At 31.3% G+C, this 26,493-nt stretch overlaps 4 protein-coding genes across 4 annotated transcripts; 2 read left to right on the forward strand and 2 right to left on the reverse strand.

Moving 5' to 3' along the window:
• The first annotated feature begins 1,233 nt into the window (after window positions 1-1,233).
• On the forward strand, window positions 1,234-1,915 carry LOC106764516. Its single transcript, XM_014648794.2, has one exon. The coding sequence runs from the start codon at window positions 1,298-1,300 to the stop codon at window positions 1,868-1,870; it is 573 nt and encodes a 190-aa protein (XP_014504280.1). The 5' UTR covers window positions 1,234-1,297; the 3' UTR covers window positions 1,871-1,915.
• A 4,901-nt stretch (window positions 1,916-6,816) lies between these two features.
• Window positions 6,817-8,165, reverse strand: LOC106763007 (ethylene-responsive transcription factor 3). The gene has a single exon (XM_014647159.2). The coding sequence runs from the start codon at window positions 7,890-7,892 to the stop codon at window positions 7,239-7,241; it is 654 nt and encodes a 217-aa protein (XP_014502645.1). The 5' UTR covers window positions 7,893-8,165; the 3' UTR covers window positions 6,817-7,238.
• A 6,441-nt stretch (window positions 8,166-14,606) lies between these two features.
• On the reverse strand, window positions 14,607-16,539 carry LOC106763039 (glucan endo-1,3-beta-glucosidase 12). The gene is made up of 3 exons (XM_014647197.2): window positions 16,404-16,539; window positions 14,913-16,217; window positions 14,607-14,780 (listed from the first exon to the last, which is right to left on the reverse strand). The coding sequence occupies exons 1-3, from the start codon at window positions 16,462-16,464 to the stop codon at window positions 14,746-14,748; spliced, it is 1,401 nt and encodes a 466-aa protein (XP_014502683.1). The 5' UTR covers window positions 16,465-16,539; the 3' UTR covers window positions 14,607-14,745.
• A 6,380-nt stretch (window positions 16,540-22,919) lies between these two features.
• Window positions 22,920-25,419, forward strand: LOC106763225 (endoglucanase 11). Its single transcript, XM_014647433.2, has 5 exons — window positions 22,920-23,157; window positions 23,281-23,493; window positions 23,849-24,049; window positions 24,120-24,374; window positions 24,617-25,419. The coding sequence occupies exons 1-5, from the start codon at window positions 22,936-22,938 to the stop codon at window positions 25,274-25,276; spliced, it is 1,551 nt and encodes a 516-aa protein (XP_014502919.1). The 5' UTR covers window positions 22,920-22,935; the 3' UTR covers window positions 25,277-25,419.
• Window positions 25,420-26,493: the final 1,074 nt, after the last annotated feature.

Here is a 26,493-nt window from a genome sequence, read left to right on the forward strand (position 1 = left end):
ATTGTTTCTGTTTTGTAAGATTTAAATTTAATTATTGATATAATTCTTATCATTTTAATATTAATATGTATATCAATTATATTTAAAATGACAGGAGCCATTTATAAATAAGCCTTTTACTTAGAGGCTAAACTTATATATTCCTTTTCTACTTAAAAAAACGATTACCTCAGTGTTAGACAACTCTAATTTTTTTACCAGTTTACTCTTTAAATAATACTTTTAGATTAAAATAAATATTTATAAAAAAATATCTCCAACAAAATTATAAAATTTATTTATATTTCCTTTTGTAAAATAAATTGTAATTTAATAATACTTTTTATTTTAATAACTATAATAATGATTATTTTGAAAAGGGACACTCTCGTGTGTTTACAGTTGTGATCTTAATTAAAAAAATTGTTGTAATATTTAATAATATCAATATGTAAAAACAAGTACAGGTCATAAACATAAAAAATTGAAACACGTTATATTTGATTTCGAAGAATAAAATATTAATTCCCGTATTTTTTTATAATATATATAATAAATTTTACATTTAAATATTATTATATGATATCATTTAATAATTGTTTTTAATATTAATTAGTAATATATTTAAATTTACTTTTGTCTTTATGTTTTTTTTTTATTCAATTAAGTTGTAAAATTTTTTAAAGAGAAATAATTTAGTTTTTTTTATGTTAAATTAATATTTCTAAAATTATATTTTTACTCATATCTATATTTCTAAAGAAACATGAATCACCTTGTTCTCAAATAAATTTCTTTGAATTCATCAACTCCTTTTCTCACATTCATCTTCAGTAAAAAAATATATATATAGTCTTAATTTTTTTTTTCTCTTAAAGTTTCACTTATTACGTGGTAGGGTAATACTAGAGTAACCTATATTTATATTCATTTTCGTTAGAGTAAAATAGTCATAAAAACAATAAATTTTTCTATTTTTTGAAAAATAACAAAAAAATATTAAAAGAATATGAAAAGTTTCTATGTATCAAATTATCTTATCTGTATTATGTATCCGTTGCCATCCTCACAGTATCATTAAATAAACCGCGTGTAAAAGATGTAAGGAATGTAAAATGTTAACTAAAGGACAATTTAAAACTGCCATGCGAATCAATACTTTTTTACCTAGGTAATGATTATTCTCATCTGTATACAGGTCAAATTGCTATGCATTAGACACGAACAATGCTTTAAAAAGCAACACCATGAAGAATTACTTTCACCATTTCCCAAGTGCAATCTATAGCTGTTCTTCGTTGAACTGAAACTCCACAAGATGAATTGTTCAACACTATGTTCCTTGTTGGTTACTCTTTGCTTGATCCTCATTTTTCAATCTCCTTTGCCAACAAAGGCTGGTAGATCTCACGTTCATCACAGACTACTGGGTGCTGGTGGTGGTCCTGATCTCATTGACAAAGTCTGCAACGAAACCATAGAAGACTATGCCTTGTGCCAGGAAGTCCTGAGAAAAGATCCTGAAATCGTGAAAGCCAAAAACTTCACCGAACTTGCAGTGGTAATTCTGAAACTGGGGGTGAAGGAGGCAGAGGAAGGGCAAAAGTTTCTTAAGGGTTTGGCCATGGAGAAACATGTTCCGGTCATTGAAGACTGTGCAGATGACTATGATGGGGTGATCAGAGCCCTCAGATCTTCCCTTGGTGAGATGAAATATGATATGCCTGCTGCAAACTATGATGCTAGAATTGCTGGTGATGGAGCTGATTACTGTAGCACGGCTTTGGTTGCTGCACACATTGATAACCCTAAGATTTTTGCTCTTAACCGTCGAGTATCCATGATTGGCTTTATGGCATTCAATGCTATGGATAAAATTGGTCCAGAGTAGTTTCTGGGGTTAACTTGCTGTGTACATGCATGTGTAACAATGGCATTAGTAAGATGAATAAATTGAATGTTTGGTTTTTCTTTTGTTTGTGTTCAAAGTGTTCTTTTTGCGTTATAAAGGTATACTAGGCAACTGTTTTATAAGATTTGGTCCTTAAGGTTCTAATTAGGTTCTTTAAGGCTAAAAGCTTGAGAAATTCACAATTTAACAACGGAAGAGAAAGAAAGGAAATGAAAGAGGAGAACATTCAATCTAGGAATAACAAATCAAACTGTGACATGTTCGAAGCATTCAATCTAAGGATTATAAAATCAAAGATTTTTTATACATGAACTATTGTACTAGTCTCAACTGGTCATTAAGATGAATAATGAACTTTGATATTATTGTTAGATTTATCAAAAAAGAGATTCATCGAGAAGACACAAGTCCGTTATCTAGGCGAAGAATTCGACTTTGATATTATACTGTTGGGTCTATCGAGAAGGAGATTCATTAAGAAAGTACCGAGAGTAAAAAGACAGAATACCAATAAGATCTGAGTCCAATCACAAGAAATTGATATTATGATGTCTCCAAAATCTTAAGATGATGGATTAATAGATCTTTTATTTTTATATAATGTTCTACTTTTTTATTTTTATCCAATATGTTACTTCGAGTCACTTAGATTTTCAGTCCTCTCACAATGCATTCCTTTGAATTCATGTCATTTTTCATGCACAGGCCGCCATAGAAGCAATTAGTAAATCGTTCATGCTCATCAAAGTAACAAATTTACAACAAAGTTTCACTCTGTATGAACATTTTCTGTCTTTTTATCATCCATGACCTTGTACCTACATGAATACAGATAAAACATTTATAGCACTAAATAGACATTGTCAGCTTTAGGAAATTATGAAAGAAAGAGAATTTACCTTAGCATTGTTCTGCTTCCACATAAATTATTGTAGAATATTTTGTTGTTGTGATAGTTGTCATAAAATATACCGGAAATCGGAGTTTATTAGTTGTTTTCTCCAGAATAGAATCTAAATAGTAGGGACATTATGAAGGATTGAAGCATTGATCCATTATGCTGTATGTTTCTGTAACAGCTGACTCCATGATAAATACGGTAGATGGAAGATGCTCTGCACAGAGCCATGACAGAGGAAGAAGAAAAACAGACGAAAAATAGGTACACTTTTGTTTTACGCATACTTTAACAAAGAAGGAAACCTATCTTAAATAGGTTTTGTTGATAACTTTGTGACTTTTAATTAAACCTAAATTAAAATTTATAAGATGAAAATAAAGTTTACAATAATAAGATTTGTCAAATTTACTTCGCGATCCACTGTTTATCTACTTATAAATATTTGGTTAAAATGATTTTTTTAATAATAATTTAGAAAAAAAAAAGAGATATTTTATTTTTTATATAATCATTGTTGTACATTATAGAATGATCGGTTAACCAGTCGATCAACTATTTAAAATGTCAACTTTCGAAATTTCTAAAACAACTATTAGTCTAACTGTCATATGTATCACTAATTAGTACAATTAAAAACTTATTTAAACGTTAGAGTGTCTTTAACAACTATCACTCAACTTGGATTTGGACCTTAAAGAAAAAGATACAATAAGACATTGAGAAAAATAGATGATTTATAATAAAAGGAGTGACGTAAAGTATGAAGGTATAGTTTTCGATTTATGTATTAAAACAATTGTCTTTGTGTTTATGAAAAGAAACATCACCTCTAAAGATTGAGTTAGACTTTTAATTAGATTATCAATTATTTCCCTTTCAGTTCTTAAAAATATATATATAAAAAAAATAAAAAAAAATAACGTAATAGAAAAAATAGATTTCATAAAAAGAGTCATTGCGTATTGTTTTACACACTCCATGAGAGTGATCATCAGGTAATAATAGATTATAAAGTATGCAGGTCTTTCTTTCTGAAAAATATATAATATATTATTATATATACAATGCACACCAATGCCATCTAAGCTCAATTTTATCGAACTCAAATAAAATCACATATTTTAAGATTTTATTACATGGTCATGGTTAAAATATAATAATTATATCACTATTAATAAAATTACATTTAAAACCGATTTATATATTAAATTTTATTATACATTTAAAATCAATTGATAAATTACGATATAGCTAAACCTAAATAATTTATATATAACTATGCAATTAAGAATAATCGGTGTCTTATTATATGCTCTTACAAAAAAATTCTTCGTACTAATAAAAAAAAAAAAGTCACGCTTTAGATATAAACAGAATCTAAAAGTAATAAATAGAGTCTAAAAAATACTAGTGAAAAAAATCCTAACCTTAGGAATTAGTCTATTTTTACGCGATTAAATTAAATTTAAGCTCACTTTTTGAAAGGCTTATTCTCGATTTATTAAAAAGTCATCACCATATTATTTATACACCGTGTGTGGTCAAACAGAAGAGTCTTAAGGGGGGGATTGTAATTGCCTCTTTCTTTATTTAAAAAAAAAATGTTTATATATTCTCAATCATTGAAAAAAGGGTAGAGTTTGATCATTGAAACGAAAAACAACACCTGGTTTTATTAAATAATTTCAACGATGTAATGTGTAATGATAATATTAAGAAAAACTTTTTGAAACAAGAAAAACTATGAATTCCCACACAAACACGGCTATGCATGGAACATATGTTCAAATAGAATAAGGTTTCTTGAAACAATATAACATTAGATACCATGGAACAACCTTTCTTGCCTAAACAAGCTACGCATGCATGAACAAGATGACTAAAGAATATTATTGTGAGTTGTATAAGTTCCGACATGAAACATGTAAACAAGGGAATAGAATAGGAGTAAAATTGAACAAGGTTTTGTCTGTCGTGTAAATCTTGAAGGTTTTTTTATGAGTGTGAGTAATTTTATTTTGTGAGGTGGACTTAACATTGAGTGTTGGAGAATGTGACGGGCTTGGAAATTGTTAGTGGGAGAAGTATATCGGCCCACTTGGTTGTTTTTTTAAGCAAGAGCATATAATGTTGGAAATGGAGGGTATGTATGTGTGTGTGATTGTGGACCACAATTCCTCCTTCTTTCTTCTACACACTTAATTTCCCACTTTCCCTCTCCCCAAATTTGAAGGTAAGACAATAGTGGAGGAAACAAACCACTCACATAGTTGTTCAACCTTCACAAAAATGCACCCAACCAAGACGTGGTCCACCTCTAAAACACTTCCTATTAACAATTTCAAATACCTACCCTTAACATCACTTCCATCACCAAATCCATTCTTTTTCATATCAATAATCAATAATATTTTTATATTTCAGATTGTAGGATCGAGAATTACTCCTTCATATTTTGTCACTTCCTCGAGTTTAATTTGTTGTTCTTCTTATAATAGTTTATCATTCTTTGTCAAAAAATATCTCGATACTAAAATTAGTTTTAATTATACTGATCGATCACAATTAATTATTAAATATCCAATAAATGCAATCACTTGTCCATTTTCTCATAAGTATGCTTTACATTATTATGATGTGTTTATGATATCCTTAATATATAGAGTAACCGTTCAGTTAACTATGAAATTAGTAACCTAGATTTATGTTATCTTGGATTTATGATATCTATAAAATACACTTTCTAATTTTCATACACTGTAAGATTGTAGGATCCAGAATTACTCCTTCGTACTTTGTTATTTTGCCCACTTCGTTCTTCTTATAGTAGCTTATCAAAAGACACCGTGACCTTAAGATCAGTTTTAGTTATATTATCAATTATCATAATAACCGTTCAGTTAATAAAATTAGTAACCAACCAATGTTATCTTAAAAATTCATGTTATCTTAAAAATCCTAGAAAATTGACCACAATCAATCGTTTTTAGTAATAAGTTCACCACACGATTTATACAATACACTTTCTAATTTTCAAAAACTATCGTCTTAAAAAGACGACAAATCTCCAAAGAGTTTTTCTTGCTTATCGTGATTAAAGCGTAACAAAATTTCTTTCAGCTCGGTTTTTTAAAAAAAAAGCTCAAAAATGGCAGTAATAATTTTCTTTATTTGAATGAAAGGTGGTGAATCGGTGATGTATGAAATGATGAGGGTAAGGTGAAGAGCAGCGCGGATGGGTGATCTCACACGGTGAGTGCGTGTTTAAGCTGGCATTGGTTGAAGCGTTGACTTTTCATAAACCTTTGATTTTCTTCTAACATTACATCTTATGATATTAGCGTATCCCTATGTAATGAAAACAAAAACACCTACCATCTCCGTGCCTTCTAGATGTGTCACGTTCATTTCAGTGAGTGGGGTAGGACTCTGTAACAATACCCCATTTTTTCTTTCTTCCTAAACACCTTCCAACACCACCTTTGCCTCACCATGGTTCCATCACAGGACAAGCTGACCTAACGCGGCCTCCCCATTCAAACTTCTAACACCCTATTCCACTGTCCTTCTTTTCAGACCACGAAAATTTCTACACCTTTTTTTCTTTTTCTTATCCTACCCGTAACGATATGCTGAAATTTAGCGATATGCTGTGGCTTCACTAAAACAAAATCGTTAATCCACGTATTGATTCTTTTCTTACACAACCCAAAATACGACGTTACAACATCAGGGTTTGCGAGAAAGGCCAGCGGCACAGATGAAAGCAAAAAGGAAACCATATTTCTCCCTCCTCATCTAATCATTCACACCTAGATCCAAACAGCTTGAGCGTCATCGGAGGCAAAATCATAGTTATTTTCCCTTTTGCAATTCCTCCCAAAACAAGAAAAGGTAAAACAACAAATTATCACTCTCCCAACGAACTTTCTTCCAAACCTCGTAAAGGTAATAAGGAAGAAAAAAAAAAAAAAAAAAAAAACATAACATAGCCCTACGCTACTCCAAAGGCCACCATACAAAATTTAATTCAATGGGTGCCTTTCATGATTGCTAACATTGGAAATCCACCAAAACAAAAGGAAACTAGAACGAACTGAGTCTAAGTTAGAGCAACACTGAATCTCTGATATAGTACTACAATACACACCGTTGAGACAGAGAGAAAGAGATTCTGGGAACAATGCATACACACCGGCATTAATCTTTCAACAACAGAAGATATCATAATTCATAATTACTTTTTTTTTTTTCTCATTCAATATTTCCTCCTAAATAAAATTTTAGAAAGAGAAAATACACCCAATCACGGAATCTCCCTCTCACAGAACTAAGATCATATTGCCACAATCTTACATCTGATCATCATTATAATTTGTTCCGCGCAACAATAACAAAAAATCAAGGGTGAAAAAAAATCAGAAATTTAAAACCATCACAGCACGTTCAGAGGCAGAGCGCGGTGCAGCGGAGATCGTCATCGGTAGCGGCATCGTCGAACGGCGGCGCGTTGAGATCAAAAGGCAGGGGAGGGCGGAACGACGAGGAGACGATGTTGTCACCGTCGTCGACGACGGAGGAGGAAGAGTCGCAGTCGCTGTGGCAGTCTTCGGGGACGAGAGGGGGAGTGCGCGGGTATCTCCGCGTGGTGGTCAAAAACGGCGCCGTGGAAGCGCCGGCGGCTGTGGGAGGGCGTGGCCCGCTGAAGGACTCGACGGTGCTACTCATGCCACTTGAGGTGGGTCTCTGAGGGTTGTTAAGGTTGCTGATGTGGTTGCTGTCGTTGAAACCCGCGTAGAAGAGAGGACTGGTGGTGGGGTGCGGATAGCAGAAAGGGTGTGAAAGAGGGAAATTTGTTTTGGCCTTGGGACCCCGGAGAGTCCGTGCGGCGGCGTCGTAGGCTCGAGCAGCTTCCTCGGCAGAATCGAAGGTTCCCAACCAAACCCTGGCTTTCTTCAACGGGTCTCTGATCTCCGCCGCGAACCTCCCCCACGGTCTCTTTCTCACGCCCCGGTACCGAGGCTCCTTTAAAAGGGATCCGTTGGCGGCCGCAGCCGCCGCCGTGACCACGGACGCCGCCCCTCCTCTTCCCTTCCGCATCTCTTCGGAGAAATCAATAAAAAAATAAGAAAAAAAGACAGACACCCAAGTTCGTCCTACACAACAAGGTTCGATCTTGGACTGGGTCTCAGAGAAACATGTAAGGATGTGTTTGTGTGTGTGTGTGATATTAATGGGTTTTTCACAAGTGGTGAATGAGTGCTATGGAGGAGGAAGAAGAGGTATAAGATGATGATGAGGACCAGAATAAGAGAGAGAAAGAAGAGAGAGAATTGAAGGCGGTACCACCTTCTCTTCTTCTTCTTCTCCTTCAACTACACACTAACACAAAATATAATATTAATATTAATATTAATACTAATATTAAGCGTGTTTCTCTTCGCGTTTTTCTTCCCTCTTTTCGTATTACCTTTTTTTTTATTATTTTATTATTATTATTATCATTATTATTTTCTCCTCGAACTGACCTCTTGTCTTGCTTTCTTTATCCCCTCCTTTATCTTTTTTTTTTCAAATTACGAAGAGTGAGTTAAGGGATCTTGTGAAAATACGATAATACCCCTTGGGGTTTCTTGGAGGTAAAATTTGCCTTGCCTTGGTTGGTGTACTTTTGATTTGGTGAGGTCCCTTTCATGATTTATATATATATCTTTTTTTTTTATTGGGCATACACAGAGAGAGTTAAATGCAATGCAACAGGTGTTCTTCTCTGTATCTTAAATATTAATAGATAAATATTAGTATTTTAATATGTAATAATAATAATAATTATAATAATTAAAATAATTGATTTCGATCCATTTTCAAGAAAGAAACGGGTTTTCGTTCTTTTCATTCCCTTCAAATATTTCGGCTGAGGACGAAGGACCAAATTATGACATGCGTAAGTGCAGTTTATAGCCGGCTAAATATTTCTATTTTATTTTTTTCTATATTTTTAACTCTCTTCTCAAAAAATCAAGAGCGTAATTATTGGTGTGTGTACTGTACCTATTTTTTTACATTCTATATTGTTTTTTATTTTTAACAATAATTAACTTATATTATACTATAAAAGTAAATAGTGGAAGCAAAAACAATTAAGACTTCTCAATTAAGCCATACAAATCTTCAAGGATTTTTTCTTTCACTGTTTTTAAAGATTGAGACTTTGCTTTCTTGAATCCGTAATTGCCAACTCAGGTAAGTAACTCGTTTACTTGAAAAAACATATTCTACATAGTTAATTATAGATTTTGTTGTTTTAATTTTCTAAAAATGTAGAAACAATGTTTATTACTAATCAATAGATTTTGTTCTCATAATCATTCATAAATTTATTCTCTTAAAAGGAAATAAGATTGGCTTGAATTGTTTAGTTTATCTTTATCTTACATTGTAATTAATGGAAGAAAATATATTTAAAATGGAGAGAGAGAGAAGAATGCATGCACCTTCATATGCTCACTGGTTTCACATGACCCCATTGATTTATTTTTCTATGCATCATTTATTCCTTTCACCATATGCTTCAACCTTGGGATAAAGAATGTAAATGTTTATCCATTCATCCCTCAAAACTATTTATTATGTCTTCAAATTCAACAGAACAAACATTATAGGATGTTTTTATACAAAATATTATACTTTTCTTTGAAAGGAAATTGAATTAACTTTGAAAAGATTGAAAATTTAAAACATTGAATACACGTGTAAAGAGAAATGCAATATAATTCGAGATTATTGGTAAATAAAAAAATAAATAGAAAGACGTGGTTTAGGTTAAGTCATCTAATTGAAATCTAAATAAAAGAAAGAATAAATATCTTAAGAAGTGTTTATAAATAACCTCAAAACAGTTCATTTGTTATTTATTTTAATATTTTATCTGTTTAGACATGTATTTTTCCACCCTTTTTGAAGTTATAGACTAATTTTCTTTTATGATTAAGATAGGTAAATTAAAATCTTAGGTAAGTTATTTGTTTTTTTAGTTGATTATATTTATTTTCTCTCCTTGTATGTGAGAAATTAATGAGTAGAATTTTTGTAGTAACCTAGTTGAAGCATTATAATTTTTATATTGAATTTTTTCAGAGTTTAAATATTGAGTTAAATTTTATTTTTTTTATTATTGTAGAGTTGATTTTTTTTAGATAAGAAAAGTTATCTATATATTAATCATTACTTTGATGATGAATTATTGGTAATTAGATATGAAAGATATCTTGTATAATGGGAAAATAAATAATCTTGTGTTGGAATAAGTATAAATTGTAATGAATCCTATAAATAATTTTCAGATTGTGAAATATTTTTGTTTTATTATAAAGATTTTATGCATATACTTTTTTGCTACGGAGTTATTACTTGAGTTACACTTAATGATCATATTTATATATCATATATTGTTATTTTCTTAATGATGAATAATTTATTTAATTTTTCATTGCTTAAGCATAAAGCAGTATAATATTTAATATTATAGCTAGCGACATGAAATTGTGAAGGATGAATGCAGGTTTTGACTATGTGACATGTTTTTATCCTTAAAATAAAATTTTATTTTCATTTCCATCTCCATAATTAATAGGTATAAAATCGTTATATATCATCCTCATCTTCGGTGAAAACGAGGGTGCTCGTATGTGTATCTATCTTTCTATTATTTTAAATATTAATTAATTTTTTTACAAAAAATAAAAATCATAACATTTTATTTTCTCTAATATCAAATATAAAAAATAAATTATAATTATATAAATACCAAATAACAAGTAGACAATTGTAAAATGATTACAAAAAAATTAAACATGATCAATTTTTCTTCTTAAAAATAAGTTGTTAAATTAAAGACAGTGGAAAAAGTAATAATATAAGTTTTTTAAATTATCTAATAAATTAAAAGTATTTTAGGACTTAAAACATAGACTACTATAAGAACAAATGTGGGTACGTGGATTGGAATTGGACAAATATTTACAACTAATTCTTTCAATCGCGGGATTGAAGTTATTTGTCTATTAAGTGTTGTGTGTCTTCGTGCATGTATTTGTTATTGTTTGTCCTTCAAATTGTTCGGTCAAATTAGGAGGTTACTTGTAAAAGGCAATGCAATCACTCATCTTCTTACTTTAAACCTGTATTTACAAAGTTTTGGGTGAACTCTGGATTATTGACAACATGTTTTGTCATAAACTAATATTCGTCAAGTTTAATCATTACTTAAGGATAATGTTCAGTTTGTATGACACAACCACTTGAGTCCTAGGTGATTTCCTTTGACATTTCCGACTGTATGAATCTTTTGATCCCAAGTTAACCAAACGGTCATTTTGTATATTAATATTTGTCTCTATGTCTAATTTGAAAAAGTATATTATATCCTTATCAAATAATGTGGGAGTTTCATGTTAAAGTCGACACATGTTCAAATAATATTCACGAAAATAAATTCGTTTGTGAAAACTAAAACATTAAATAAAGTGTCTCTTCTTTTAAGTTATTATTGCTTAAGTTATACATGGTCACTTCCTAAGCAAAAAGTTTTCCTATGTTTTATAAACATGGGAAATTAAAACAACAATGTCTTGTTCAACTATTGATAAATTTAGATATTAACAAGTGGTTGTTACTATGATATTGTGGTAATTTTACCTGTTGTACCAAGTGTAGAAATTGTTCATGAAAATAAGACATTATAATGTGAGGTTTTAGTCTCAAGATTAATTATCTGACTTACTTAATGATAATGTATTACAATAAGTTATTTGAGGAAAATCATTTTGAGATATTTGACAATGAAAAATAGTGGTTAAAATCATATGAATAATCAATTCAACAACATCTAATAAAAAAAACTTCTAGATAATAAAATTATCAATCAGCTTCTTTTTTTTTTTTTGAGAAAAAGTTCTCCATGGTGCTGATGTTTTATTTTACCCTTTGCTTACGTATGAAGTGAGAATTTAACGAAGCATTGGTACGCTTAGCATTTGTTCATGTTTTTCAGCTTTCTTTTTTAAGTAAACAGCAATTAAGGATTGTATGGTTAAAACATACAACAGTTTCGAAGCACAGTAACGTAACGTGGCTCCAATTTTCAAAAATACCTTTTACTGTCACGTGCATCAGTAAACGGTCACATGACCCTAAAACGTATTTTAAAACTGGTTTTAATAAGTTAAAAGTATTATTAATTATTTCTTATAAGTTGGCGTTTCAGGATCTAAGTTTGAGGTCATTGGTCTAAATGCTGATAACTCTTCTAAAGTTTGTCTTGAAATTCAAGTTATTTTTTAATTGTTCGAAATATACCGTAAAAGTAAATTTAATATTACTGGTTTAGATATCAATAACGCAGGAAGTATAGATTATTTATCTTTTTATCTAAACAAATTATGAAAATAAATCAATATATTTGTCTTTCGAAAATAAATTCAAATGTTTGCGTTATGGTTTAATCATGAAAAACGAATCATAAGTGTTATGTTGTCATAGTTGGATCATTATGATTATATTAAGGTTTAATTGTTTCTTTTGTCTTCACTTTAGTTGAAGTGTGTCAAATTCGTTCTTTTTTTAGAAAAATGTCAATTTCGTTCTCATATAAAAAAAAATTGTGTCAAGTCTAATGGTGTTAAAAACTTAAAGTGAGTTTTGAATAATAACGACTTTATGGGTCCGATCCCTGATTTTGCTGGATAAAGTGAGTTTTGAAAGTAATGATTTTTAACAAAGATGACTTGATTGACACAAATTTTTTCTATATAAAGACGAAATTGACATTTTTTTAAAAGATAAACGAATTTAACATACTTCAACCAAACTGGAGACAAAAAAAAACAATTAAACCTTATATTAATGATTGATTTATAGAGTTAATTTAAAGTGAGTTAGTTTTTCCATACTATGTAATTTGGGCAATTATTGAATAATTGAATTCACCAATAAGCAAGGTTTTATTTATCTACGGGAATTAGGTTTTATTTATCTACGGGAATTGGGGATGTTTTTGTTTTATTATTATTAATATTATTATGATATTGAATTTAAAAAAAAAAGAAAAAGAAATGGTTGGGCAGTTGCAGCAGGTGGTGGCTCGGGAAACGCATTGATGGAAGGGTGGGAAGTGTTTTATTTGGTTGGTGCGCGGGAAAATTATCCACCCGCGCTTTTTCATACGTTTCCTTCTTATCTATTCACACCTTCCTTGGTGGGTGTGGTCGGTTACGCTTTTATTATTCTCTCTTCCACACCAACCCCTCTTTTCCTTCTTTATCTTTTTTTTTTTTACTTTATTTCTTTCTATTCTCTCTCTATACATCCTTAACCAATAACCTAATCTTAGATAACATTTTTTTAACAACATTTAAATATTATTTATAGTCATTATGTGATTGTTTTATAATGACATGTAAATAATATTTAAATATTGTCAAAAATATATTATCTAAATATCATTATATTTTTCAATATCATTAATTACATTTTTCCTTCTAATCTAATTACCTTTTTATTTCGCTGTAAAAACAAATTCGATCATATAATCATTATTGAAAACAAAAAAGAAAAATACAACTATATCCAAAGAAGAAGGCAAGATGGGGAAATACTTACTAAATTAACAGGTGTGCATAGCAAAACCTTATTCGTTAAATTTAATGACTTTAAATCATTCGGCCTAAAAGCCCATCCTTATACTTTTTGTCCAAATTGCAGGCAGTTGAAAGACCTAAGTAAATTTGAGTTTGGAGACATGCTATCTTTTCTACAGATATTTTGAAATATATATTTCTTTTATGAAATTTACGACACTGTAATATTTAGATTTTTATTTTTTTAACTTTTTGTTTTGAAAACTATATATTTCTAAAATTAAAATTACGTGAAATGGTATTTAAATAATATTCCAGAAACATAAAAACGTGATTAATACTTTTGAATAGTATAAAAGTTTTGATTCACAATTTATTTTTAATTAAAAGATTATGTGTGATTATTTTATTTGTAAAATATAAAACATTACTTAAAAATAATCTAACAAATTTAATTGATATTTTACATTGTTTTACTAAATTAGTTATAGTTAATGATGAGCTCTAAAAGAGAACAATGACCAACAATTGAATAACATTTTTTTTTTAAAAAAGGTTGTAATAATAGAAATAAAATTTAAAGGGACAACATAAAACACATTTAAATTATTATATTATAATTAAAAATGTAAGACACTTTATTATTTTATTTCGAGATAAAATTCATTTCTATGATATATGCATTTCACAACGATTCAATATTTTAATATTAAATTTAACATGTATAAAATAAATTATACATATATTTAGTAAAAATATTACGTTAAAAAAAGATTATATAGTATGACTTGGGCCTGGAGGTTTTGGGCCAAGAGAAAGTGGGCCCTCATAAATTAAGCCCATTATTGATTACCATGGATCAAAAGATGGACTCAAAATACACGTATCCTTAATATGCTGAGACGACGCCGAAATTTCGCTCATTATTTTAATCAATGTTATGTTTTTATATATTAACTTATAATAGTTTAAGGCAGATCATAACTATGATAGGTTTTGGCATGAAAAAATAAAATAATTGAGCTAAAATATGTTAACATGAATATTCACTAAATTTTTATATAACAAACAAGAGTTTGAAAGAGAGAATGAGATATAAGTCGTAAAAATATAAATATATTTTTCTACATTAAAAATAAACGGATATAATTACAAATAAATGGGTGAAAGAAATAAGTGACCACAAAGCAATAATAAATACAAAACTTTATTAGTAGGTAAGACAGGTTAATCAAAACCTGTTTACATGTAATGAATGGAAGAATACAAGAGAAAACTGCCAAATGAAAAATGTTTCACCCACTCCATCTCTTCATTCAGTATCCAGTGGGAAATTCGCAGGTCCCATACTCTGCAACACAAATTCACCAAACACGGTTTCAACAAAAAATCATGCATCAAAAACCATTTTCCTAAAATAACCTTTGTTTTTTTTTTTAAGATTTCTTTAAACTGAAAAATGACAGTTGATAGAAATACTTACTAGGAGGCTGGGTGACAACATAGGCGGTTCCACCAAAATCGCAGGTGCCAGCGGCACGTGCTTTCTTCTGATAGTAACTGTTGAAAGCGTAAGAAGCATGCGCCTCCAACGTGTTAGGATTGTAACACGTGGCACCTGGTTGAATGCTAGTGCAATCAGCTCCACCCTCTCCACAAGCGTAGTTAAGACCGTTCTGAAGCTTCTCCTCGGAAGAACCGCCATTCGCCACGCACCAGGTCTGACCCTGATGCGACGTCGTCGATACCTCCCCACTCGCCGGAACCTGGTTCTTCCCCACGCCTGAAGACGGCTCGTTCTTAACACCCTCCGCCGTCAGCGGAATATCGTAAACCTTCTTCTCGTTTGGGTAAAACAATCCGTAATTTTTTTCGGACGTAGGCCCTGTTTTCTGATTCTCGTTGAAAAGCGCGAAGAGAAAAACGTCGACGGACTCATTGGGCTTCAAGGGGGTCCCGTTCTGGCCCAACACGCGCCGAACCAAGTTCCCGTTGTACGCAGCCGCATTCTCTGGACCCGCTCCAATTTCATTCGAGTCTCCCGCGGAAGGCCAACCCGTCTCGGAAACTGTGATCTTAACGTCGTTGTATTGAAGCGCTGACATGGCAGCGAAAACGGCGTCGATTTGAGCGTCGAAAAGGTTGGTGTATTTCAAACCGTTACCGGAATCAACCACGCCGGCGTTCTCCTTGAAAAGAGCGTAGTCCAAGGAAATTTTATCAGCGTTTGCTGAGTACGCGAAAAACGGGTAGGCGTTCACCATGAGAGGGGAACCGGTTTGGCGGAGGAGGTCGAGCATGGGTTTAATAACCGGTTCGACCAGTTCGGTTTTGAAGGAACCGGATGATGCGGGGAAGGAGCTTTGGAGCGCGGAGAGTGCGATGGGAGAGGAGATTTTGATGTTGGTGTTGAGGTTGTACTTAGTTAAGGAAGCTAACACGTTCTTCATTGCCTCTACGAGAAACTTGGTCGTGTTATTGGGGTCAACAAACACTTCGTTGCCCACAGCGACGGCTTCGATTTGCGTGGTTGGGTAGTATTTAGAGATGTTATCTTTCACCCATGCGTCGGTGAAGGACTGGTCCGCCGCGGCGTTCGAGAGAAGCTCGTTTGGCATGGCAACCGTCACCTTGATTCCCGAGTTAGCAAACGCCGTTAACACGGTGGCGTCGGTGTCGTACAGCTTCACACGGTTCAGCCCCTGACTCTTTAGAAGCTCGACCACCTTCGCCGGTGTAGGCAGGTCGTTCGCCAACCTTCCATAGTTTACTCCTACGGACCCCGCTTCTGAGAATGGGAGTAACAGACAACGGTAAAAAACATAGCCATGCCCATAAACCAGTCAACAAACAAAAACTTAACATGCACGTTTTTTTTTTACTTGTTTCATTTTTAGTATGACTATTGAATCTTAAGTTCATGATCTGATATGCTAAAATTCTGAAAAAAAAAAAAAGTGAGAGATGTTGATACCTGATGATGAAGAAAAGAATGAGATAAGAAGGAAGAAGAAGGAGAATGGTAGAGTAGCCATGGGAGAAGCAGAGCTAGGAGATGATATAGAAAGAAAAAAGTTGCAGTTATTTTGGTAGAGAAGGGAGTGTATGGATTTTATAGTGGTGTGGTGGAGTTGATGATGGGTTGAGGAAAAAGAGCTCTCACTTTTAAACCGTGTGGGACCCATGTTGGAGACCCACCCACCAATTCACAATCTCTCAACCGCTGATGTTAGGTTAGAAAATGTTAGCAGCACTAAGACCGAAGATAGAAAATGTTAGTTCAGGTGTCCGTTGGATCTTGTAGTGGCCTATGCTGTCGCCACGTGTATGGGACAACGTTGTCGACAGGGACACGTGACTAATGAAAAACGAATGAGTTTTTAGGAGGTACATGTTTTGATTGGGTTTCAATCATTTTGGTGAAATTTGAACGTTGGAATCTGGCATCCAGCGGTGCTTGGTTTGTTTGTTCTGGGTAAAACTGCAAAAACAGGAGTTGGAATCCATTAGTGTAAATAAGAATTCATCCGTTCGTGGCCATGAATAGTAGGCATCATCATCGCAGTGTCGTACTATTCTTTTTTCTTTTTTGTTTATTTTTTTATTTTTAATTTTGGTCGCTAGTTTACCATGTCCATGATCATTTCCTTTGTAATTAGGTTGCCAAACTTCGACTACTAAATCTCGGTTTTCTTTCGAATACCGTTTCTGTTCACAACTATCCCAACATAAATAACATATATCTAAATCCTTTAAGAAAGCGCTGAAAGAAACTGAGCTAAATGAGAATGGCTTCATACAATTTGTGTTCAAGTTTCTTTTCTCTTCGGCAAGAGTCTCGCGTCAACTTTAAAATAAAATTAATTTATAGTATAATACAAATCTCATCTTAAATAACATTAAATTAAATTAAAGTTTATTTTTTAATATATTAACAAAATTATAAAATAAAATATAATTTTTATTGTATTTTTGGCCGACTACTCTAAGTCAATCATCTTTGACCATCCATTTTTTGATTAACTACTCTTGATCAATCACATTTAATCAATTACATTTGAATAATTACATTTAATTGATCACACTTGATCGATTACTTTGAGACGATCACTTTTGATCGTCTATATTTTGACCAACTGTTCTTAACTGATCACATTTAATTGACTACTCTTACCAACTGCATTTAGTCGACTATCCTAACCCAACGACATAACAAACCGATTACATAATGGTCAGATTAATAAAATGATAATGACAAATTAACATGTCAATGTTAATCAATGTATGATTAGATTGATATTAGATAAACAAAAAGATTAAAACTCATAATAATTACTATAAATAAAACTTTAGATATATCTTTCAAACACTCATATTAAACATGCATCTCTACATAAATATTATACCGATTAGTCATTTACTAATTTTAACATTTTTTGTATGTGTCAGAAGTTTTTACTTAACAAAACTTAAACTTTAAATGAAACAAAAGACCGAACAGGTAACCTTGACTCTATGTCCTCATCCTACACCCCAAAAATATTATAATTAAATTTATTATTTGTTTACTGACATTGTTGTGTGTGAAGAAAAATAAGCTTGATTATGAAAGAAAAGATTCATACTTGTAGTAGAAGACTTGAAGGGGAGAGAGTATGTCCAATGGAAATTGTCAAAGGTGGACTTGTGTGTCAATGTGTGGTGGCTCTAGACCTGTGTTTTCTTTCTCATTTCATGCATCAGACCATGAAATGTTACAACAATTACTTCCAAAATCAAATTATGTTTCTTTCACTCAAATCTAAATTATTAATTCCATTATTTTGACCTATAGGTCTTTTAGAAACTTCACTTCACCTTACTTTAAGCATAGTTAATTCCATGTGCAAATCAATGAAAATGATTTATTTCTATGCCCTTTCACATACATATCATGCTCACTCATTATTCCTAATACATTTTCTCTCTTATTTCAGGCTAGACAGTGGGATATATTAATTAGTAAAAAAAAAAAACATCAAACTAAAATTTCTTTAAATTTAATAGTAATGCTTTTGATATTCTCACTAAAATATTTTTTCTTTCTTGAAATCATAATAATGCATCTAGTATTCTTTTATTAAAAACAACTAAAACTTAGTTAGACGCTTATAGTTTATTTTCTAATATTAATTTAAAAGTATAACTTTGAATGTTGTCAAGTTTTTTATTTTTAATATACCATAAACGGTTAGTATATCACTTAAGACAAAAATCTTAAAACATATTTCATATGCTTAGAATAGATAATTATAACATTAAAAAATTAATGTTTAATATCAACAACTATTTTAAAGCCTTATTATTTAAATATTTTTTATTCAAAAGATCGCCAAAGTTATTTTCTCCTGTCGATTAGGACATCTATTTCAGAATTAATTAAGTTTAATTTGGGGCTATGAAAAATAAAATTGAGATAAAATTTCAAGCGAATGCTCTTTTAAATAGATAGTGACCCATAAATTAACTCTAAGTATGACTTTTCTGCGGCCAAAAATAACGACTTTTGGGTAAGCGTGTAATTGCAATCAGTTGAATTTGGGCCGTCTAATTAATTTTACATATCAGTGTTAAAAAATATCTTAGATTATATATTATGGAATGAAAATAGATTATTATTTTCAAAAGGTTGAATGAATATGTTTTTATTTCTTAAACATTGACATTTAATTAAAATTAATTTTTATTTTAAATTTTGGTGTAGCTTATTTCATATTTTAAAGATAAACAGATATAATTTTTTAAACTAATTTAGTTAAGCTTTTTTAATATGTTAAAAGATACTTTAAATCAGCGGTTGAATTTTAAGTTAATTACATTATTTGATATTTGAAATGTTATTTAATATGTAAGAAATATAACACCATGAATCTTAAATAATTTCATTTATTTATTTTTAAAATTAAAACTAAAATATATAAAATTACGGATAAAAATAAATTTCAATATTATGTTAAATATAATTACAACAAACATATTTTCCTCAATTCAAAATTATTAAAACAGTAGAGATCGTTGTAATCATTATCCATATCCTGAGATAGTGATACATAGCTCGAAATTCAAGTTGCTCCTTTCTTTATAATTTAATTAATAATTGGTCTGTTTTAAATACAGTGTTTACATAAGGGTCTTCATCTAACATTATTTTAGTGAAGAATAATGGAAACTGCCAAAAAGAACAATGCTAGGATATAATTATACGCAAACATATTTTATACCTGTGCAATTTTTTATTATTTTAATTTATTTTCTTATATTACCGTGTGTACAAGGTTTGGAAAAAACAAATGACAAAAAGGGAAAAGAAATGACGTACCATTATGAACAAAATAAAATAAATGAATAATGGTTGATATTTTTATACACAAAATAATCATTGGCCTCTAAATAAGTCGGTGAAATGCCTCATTCTTTTTCTGTTCTACACAAAAAGCCAAGTGGCTTTGGCGTTATAAATGCAATGAAATGTGAATGGGACCATCTAATAATTAAAAATACTTACGGATGAAGGAATACATTAACACTTTCATCCCAATAAAACATTTTTTTTTTACCTAACACAAGTGTTAAACATAAATTAATGATTCCAATAATATGGTATTATTAGATAATTTCACTATAGGATAATCTAAGATTACCATCATATAAAATTTAATTTGATGTTGTTTACCACACTCTATAGTTTTATAGAATATGAATTTACATTTAAAGTGATTTAAATATTTTTTCTTTTTTCAATTTTTAAGATGTCTTTTAAAGACAAAGCCGTAATGAAATATAAATTTTAAAACAGATAACATCTTTAATGAGATAATTGACTTTAGATATCACTCCATATACTTGGGATAAGAAGATTAATGTTTATTGTGGTTCGATAATAAAGTTTTAAGATGACCAATATAATTCGATAACAAAGTTTTAAGACGAACTACTAGTCCCTTAAACTCTCAATTCAGAACGAACGAACATTCCTCTCGTACCTCAATTGGAGGAGTTATGTTGCAAGTAATCTCACATTGTATAAGAATCGAGACCTAAGGTAGTTTAAATACTTCTTCCACCCTCACTCTAACTCATGTTAAAATGTTCTTACCCATGCTCAAATTAGTAAGAGAATTTGAATATTTTGAATAAAAGAGAATGCATATGAGTAGTGAAATACTATATGTATTTATAGGAGTTTTGGGTTAACGTCAGATCCCACCAAAACTGTATTTTACTTAGGTAGTTTGATTACCATATATTTATATAATATTTGGTAAATCAAGTAAGATGTCACATTGTCGCTATTATTTCTCTAATCATCATGTATAGGATAAATAATTGTATTTATCAATATTACTTGATATTCTCTTAATATTATTAGTTTTGTCACATAAGTTATAAGGTACAGAAATCCTGTAAATACACATAGATTCATCAAGAAATACACACTCATTCTCTCTTACTTAAAAGACCAAAACCTTTTTACTGGTTTGAGTGTCATATATGTTTTCTAGACAGATCTCTTCTTATGTTCCAATCCTAAAAAGACATATCAAGATTTTTCAATTTACTCAAATTTTTTCACTTGTTCGAATATACTTTAAAAATTATGGTAAGAATAATTTTAATATTAATTGTTAGATTAAACATAAGTCACTTAAGTTAAAAGTTGTATTTGATAAACAAAATGTTATTCTTTTAAGTTGAAAACATAAAATTCAAAATGTCAATTTAACTGAACTCGATTAATCTATTATATGTCACAATATAATTGATATCATCTACACTAATATTTCTTTTAATAATTATACTGAACTTTGATAAATTTTATATATGAATTTGAAAAAGTATTTAAGAAGAGATATTGTGTTAATAACTCAATAATTCTTTAACAAAAGAGAATGGTTGGTGTTGGATGGATTTTTGGTGCACAGAATGGAAAATTGAAGAACTCAAATGAGTCGGCAGAGTCGTGTTCATGTTGGCCAAATTAAGTAAAAGGGACATATTATTAAGAAAACCGTACTTAAGTGTTTTCTCAACCAATATTTATTACATCAAAGATACATTTACATTTGGCACATACGTGTATTCAATTAATTTAATTAATATTTTGTACATCCAATGGAACTTTTTTTCTTAATAAGTCAAAACTGTTTGTCAACTTGCATCCCCCAATTTTGACACTAAACTTTAAAAATCTTATCACAATAATAAGGTTAGACGCTTCTACACTTAAAATCTGGATTGCTCCTATCTTAGGTCGGTATATACTGTTCAAATTAAAAAACCTAATAGTCTGGGCCCAATGTGACAGATGTTCGCAGGCTGAAGTGGTGGATGAGCCCATTGAGCCAGAAACACATATGCTTATCGGCCCATAAATTTGGCCCATTTTCATCAATAAACCGCTAACTTCTTATGAATAACACTAGGCCGAAAGCTTGCATATTGTGCTCTAAAAATTAAAATGAATATGTAATTATTGCTAAAAGAAAATTTTGTATGACATTTTTTATGTTATTTTTTTAATTACCTTTTCACACACTTCCACTTTACTTATTTATTTATTTATTATTGGTCTTTTGGATTTCTTTTATTGCATGGTTTCCTAAATGCTCTCAATGATACTTTACTCATTACTATGGTTTTTATATTTATAAAACAAGAAAAAAACTTATTACAATACTATAAATATTATTTTTATTAATAATTAGAGTTTCATATAATTTTTTGTTTTAAAACTTTGCGTTTCAGCTATGTAAAATACTAATTATAATTACAGAACCCAAACAACACTTGTATATAATTTTAGTAAAAAAAAAAAAACTCCGTAACACTTTATACATTTATACGTTTATACGTTTATACTCATGCTTGAATCTCTTTACCAGGTTATAAAATTGATTAAAAATAACTAAAATCATTAATTGTAGTAAAAAAGAACCAAAATAATATCATTACAAAATGCAGTTAAATTAAATGCAAAAAATTAATTAATCTTAATTATTTCTTAAATCTCTTTATACCAGTAACAGTTACAGCAAGTGATATTAATATATACTATAGAAAACGGATAAAAACACGTGAGAGAAATGAGGGAAAGTTTGAACAATGGGAAGAATAATCATTGAACAGTAATTTTTAGTGTACGTTACTCGTCAAATTCTTAATGTACATAATGTTAAAGATTTTTAATTATAGGTTGGATTAAATAAAAAAAGAAAAGAAAACGTTTTATGGCAAAATTAATTTCCTCACTGTTGAAAATATTCAATTGCGGAAAAATTAGCCCTGACATGTGTTTCACGCGCCACGTTTCAGAGTACAATGGTTGACAAAGAAAAGGAGAGACAAAAGAGAGTACAGAAAACCTAAGAAAACGAGATGGTAAAATTGTTACCTGAAAACTGAGCAAACCATATATAAAGAGAAAGAAAGGTAGAATGGAAGGAGAGAAAGATTGAAAAGAGGGAGAAATGAAGAAAGAGAAGGTTGAGATACGGTATTTGGCACCTTGTATTTGGTTACTACTCTCTCTCACCACAATCTTCCTCCCTTTATGTCAGTCCTTCAATTATGGCCAAGCCCTGTCCCAGAGCCTACTCTATTTTGAGTCACAGCGTTCAGGACGCTTACCCTACAACCAAAGGGTCACTTGGCGTCACCATTCTGCCCTCACCGATGGCCTAGAACAAGGGGTACTTGCTCCATTGCTTCCTATAGCATCCAAACCTTAAACCGTGTTTTGTTTTATGTTCGTTTTTTTCGGTTTTCTTTTCACTCGTTCCGACATTATGGTTCTTGTTTTTGGGGATTTTTAGGTGGATTTGGTTGGAGGGTACTATGATGCAGGGGACAATGTGAAATTTGGTTTGCCCATGGCATTCACCGTCACACTCCTCTCCTGGGCTGCCGTAGAGTACGGCCAACAAATCGCGGCTGCCGGCGAGTACGTTCACACGCTCGAGGCCATCAAGTGGGGGACTGACTATTTCATAAAGGCCCACACACACCCCAATGTTCTTTGGGTTGAGGTATGTAATTCAATATATTTCACTCCATGCAATTCCATATATTTTTCATTTTTTTTTTAAATTAATCGTCCCACGCGCCGCCAATGCTTCTTATAAACTAACCGGAGGAATTGATCCTAATGTCGGAAGAGACAACGGATTTCTCCTTGCTAAATTTCACATGGTTCATTTTTTTTATTAAATTAAGAGTGTGATTACATTTGCACATGAAATAAAGATTAGTTAAGATCACATTGTCTCATTATTTTACATAATATACAAGAATTTTACTGATTTAGAAAAGAACGTTTGAATCCTTCTGTAACAATTGTTATATACATGTGTGTAGCCTAATATTATGAATGAACATGTTTAGGTGGGTGACGGCTACACTGATCACTACTGTTGGCAGCGGCCGGAGGACATGACGACATCGCGGCGAGCTTACAAGGTGGATGCGGAAAACCCTGGTTCGGATGTGGCCGGTGAGACTGCGGCGGCATTGGCGGCGGCATCCATGGTGTTTAGGAGAAGAAACCCACATTACTCTGAACTACTTTTGCATCATGCAGAACAGGTATTTGTTTTATTGACGTTGACTAGATAGATTAATTTGAATTTGATGGTGAATTTGTTGTTGGTTGTAGTTGTTTGAGTTTGGTGACAAGTACAAGGGGAAGTATGACGAGAGTGTTGGAGTGGCTAAAGGGTATTATGCTTCGGTTAGTGGCTACATGGACGAGTTGCTATGGGCAGCTATTTGGCTTTATAAGGCCACACAAAAGGACCAATATTTAAACTATTTTCTGGAGAATGCTCATGACTTTGGTGGGACCACTTGGGCCATCAATGAATTCAGCTGGGATGTTAAATATGCTGGTGTTCAAACCATTGCTTCTATGGTAACACACTTCCCAATTCCATGCTAAAAATTATTTTTTAAATAATTAAATAATTTTTTTTAAAAAAATCTCTCCATATACTATAATTTAAATATATTATTTAAATCTTTAAAATAATGTAATGTGATTATCAATATCAGCAATTACTTGTAACTAGTTTATAATTGAGAGTGATTTAAGCATCTATGTTAATTTTATTATGAAATTATGAAAATTGCTTACCGACATTTCCCTTATGACAGTTATCGATGGAAGAAAAGAAACACAAGCAGCACGAAGTCGTACTTAAACAGTATCGTTCAAAAGCCGAGCACTATCTCTGCGCGTGCCTCAACCTCAACAACGCGAGTAACGTGGAGCGCACCCCAGGAGGGTTACTGTACACCCGCCAATGGAACAACATGCAATACGTGGCAACGGCATCGTTTCTTCTCACACTGTATTCTGATCACCTCCGAGCCACACATCAGAAGCTGCATTGCGAAAAGGGCGAGGTGGGTCCAGACGAGATGTTTGCCTTTGCGAAATCACAGGTTGATTACATCTTAGGTTCTAATCCAATGGGTATGAGTTACATGGTAGGGTACGGTCCCGATTTCCCGCAGAGGGTGCACCATAGGGGCGCATCCATAGAATCATCAAAGGAAAACAAGGGTTTTATCGGGTGCATCCAGGGTTATGATAGCTGGTATGGACGCGTTGAAGCCAATCCAAATGTACTAACTGGGGCCGTGGTTGGTGGGCCTGACATGAATGACGAATTTAAAGACGAGAGATCAAATTACATCCAAACAGAGGCTTGCACCTACAATACTGCCGCTTTAGTAGGGGTTTTTGCTAGATTGCATCAATCACATGGTGATGTTTATTTATTATCTTCCTCTTTGATAGCTTCTAGCTAATTAACGTTATAGAGAAAATTTTGCTGCACTACCAGAGAATTTTTTCATGGCTTTTTTGCTGCCATCGTGATTTTACTATACAGTAAGATAATACAAACTATAGAATCAATAGGTGGAGAATAGGAAAGTGTACCCCTTCTTCTACTGGCAATTGGAATTAGTTGTTTAAGTAATGAAAGTGGGTTATGTTATGTTATGTCCCTTTGACTTGGACAATTCACAAACGTGCTTTTTTTCTTTTTGTCATGTTTATTATGATTTCATTCAAAGTTTAGATTTTGAATTTATCACTAGGAATAGAAAATAACGTCAAAAAGAACAGGTTAATCTAATGGTAATGGTACTTGCAGTCACCGACACAAAAAAATGTGTAATAATAATAATAAAAATATTAGTTGACACACTTAAAATTTTTTATAATAATACTTAAAAATATAAAACAACGGAGACAGAGAGAGCTGGAACATCCAAGTATCTGAAAAGACTTTGTTTTAAAACATTCACGAGATTCTTGGGTTTCCTTTTTCTGCATAACTCTGCTGTTTGTCTGATTTTTTTTTTTCCTTTAATTACGGTTGCAAGGGTATGAGTTAAAGCCCAAAACCTACTTTTCTGTTGTAACAGAATTTGCGGGAGGAATGGTCACATAGAAAAGCAACCTAAAACGAAAATCAAGCAGGATTTGGTGCCACGATGTTTTGGTATTTTTAAGTTCTCAAAAATTCATGCATTGGTAACAGTCAAAAAGATAAATAATTTTTTGATATATTTAAATTTTTTATATTTATTTAATATTATTTTTATTTTTTTATGAAAAATTACAAAATTTTATATTTTTTAAACCATTTTATTTTTATATTTTTTATTAAATAAATAAAATTGTGTCGTAATATTATTATACGAATCAGAAAGTTCAAAAGGTGTAAAATCAGCTTAGATCATGTTCCCATTTAAAGGTTTTGTTTTTCTTCATTCCTGCTTGGTTAACGCGCATTACGAGTGCGTGGTGTCTCAACTCCTCACACTTTTACTTTTGAAAAATTGTAAAGAAAGTTTTGATTGATGTAATAAAATAAAAATTATAAATTAAAATATATTTATACAAAAGATATAATTAAATATTAAATTAAAATTATTATATTATTTTTAATACAAAATTATACTTATAGCAACAAATTGTAATTATTATATAAAATACTAAAGTTTGTATTGGTTCA

The sequence above is a fragment of the Vigna radiata genome, chromosome 6 (assembly GCF_000741045.1).
Source record: "Vigna radiata var. radiata cultivar VC1973A chromosome 6, Vradiata_ver6, whole genome shotgun sequence".
In the NCBI taxonomy this organism is placed as follows: Eukaryota; Viridiplantae; Streptophyta; class Magnoliopsida; order Fabales; family Fabaceae; genus Vigna; species Vigna radiata.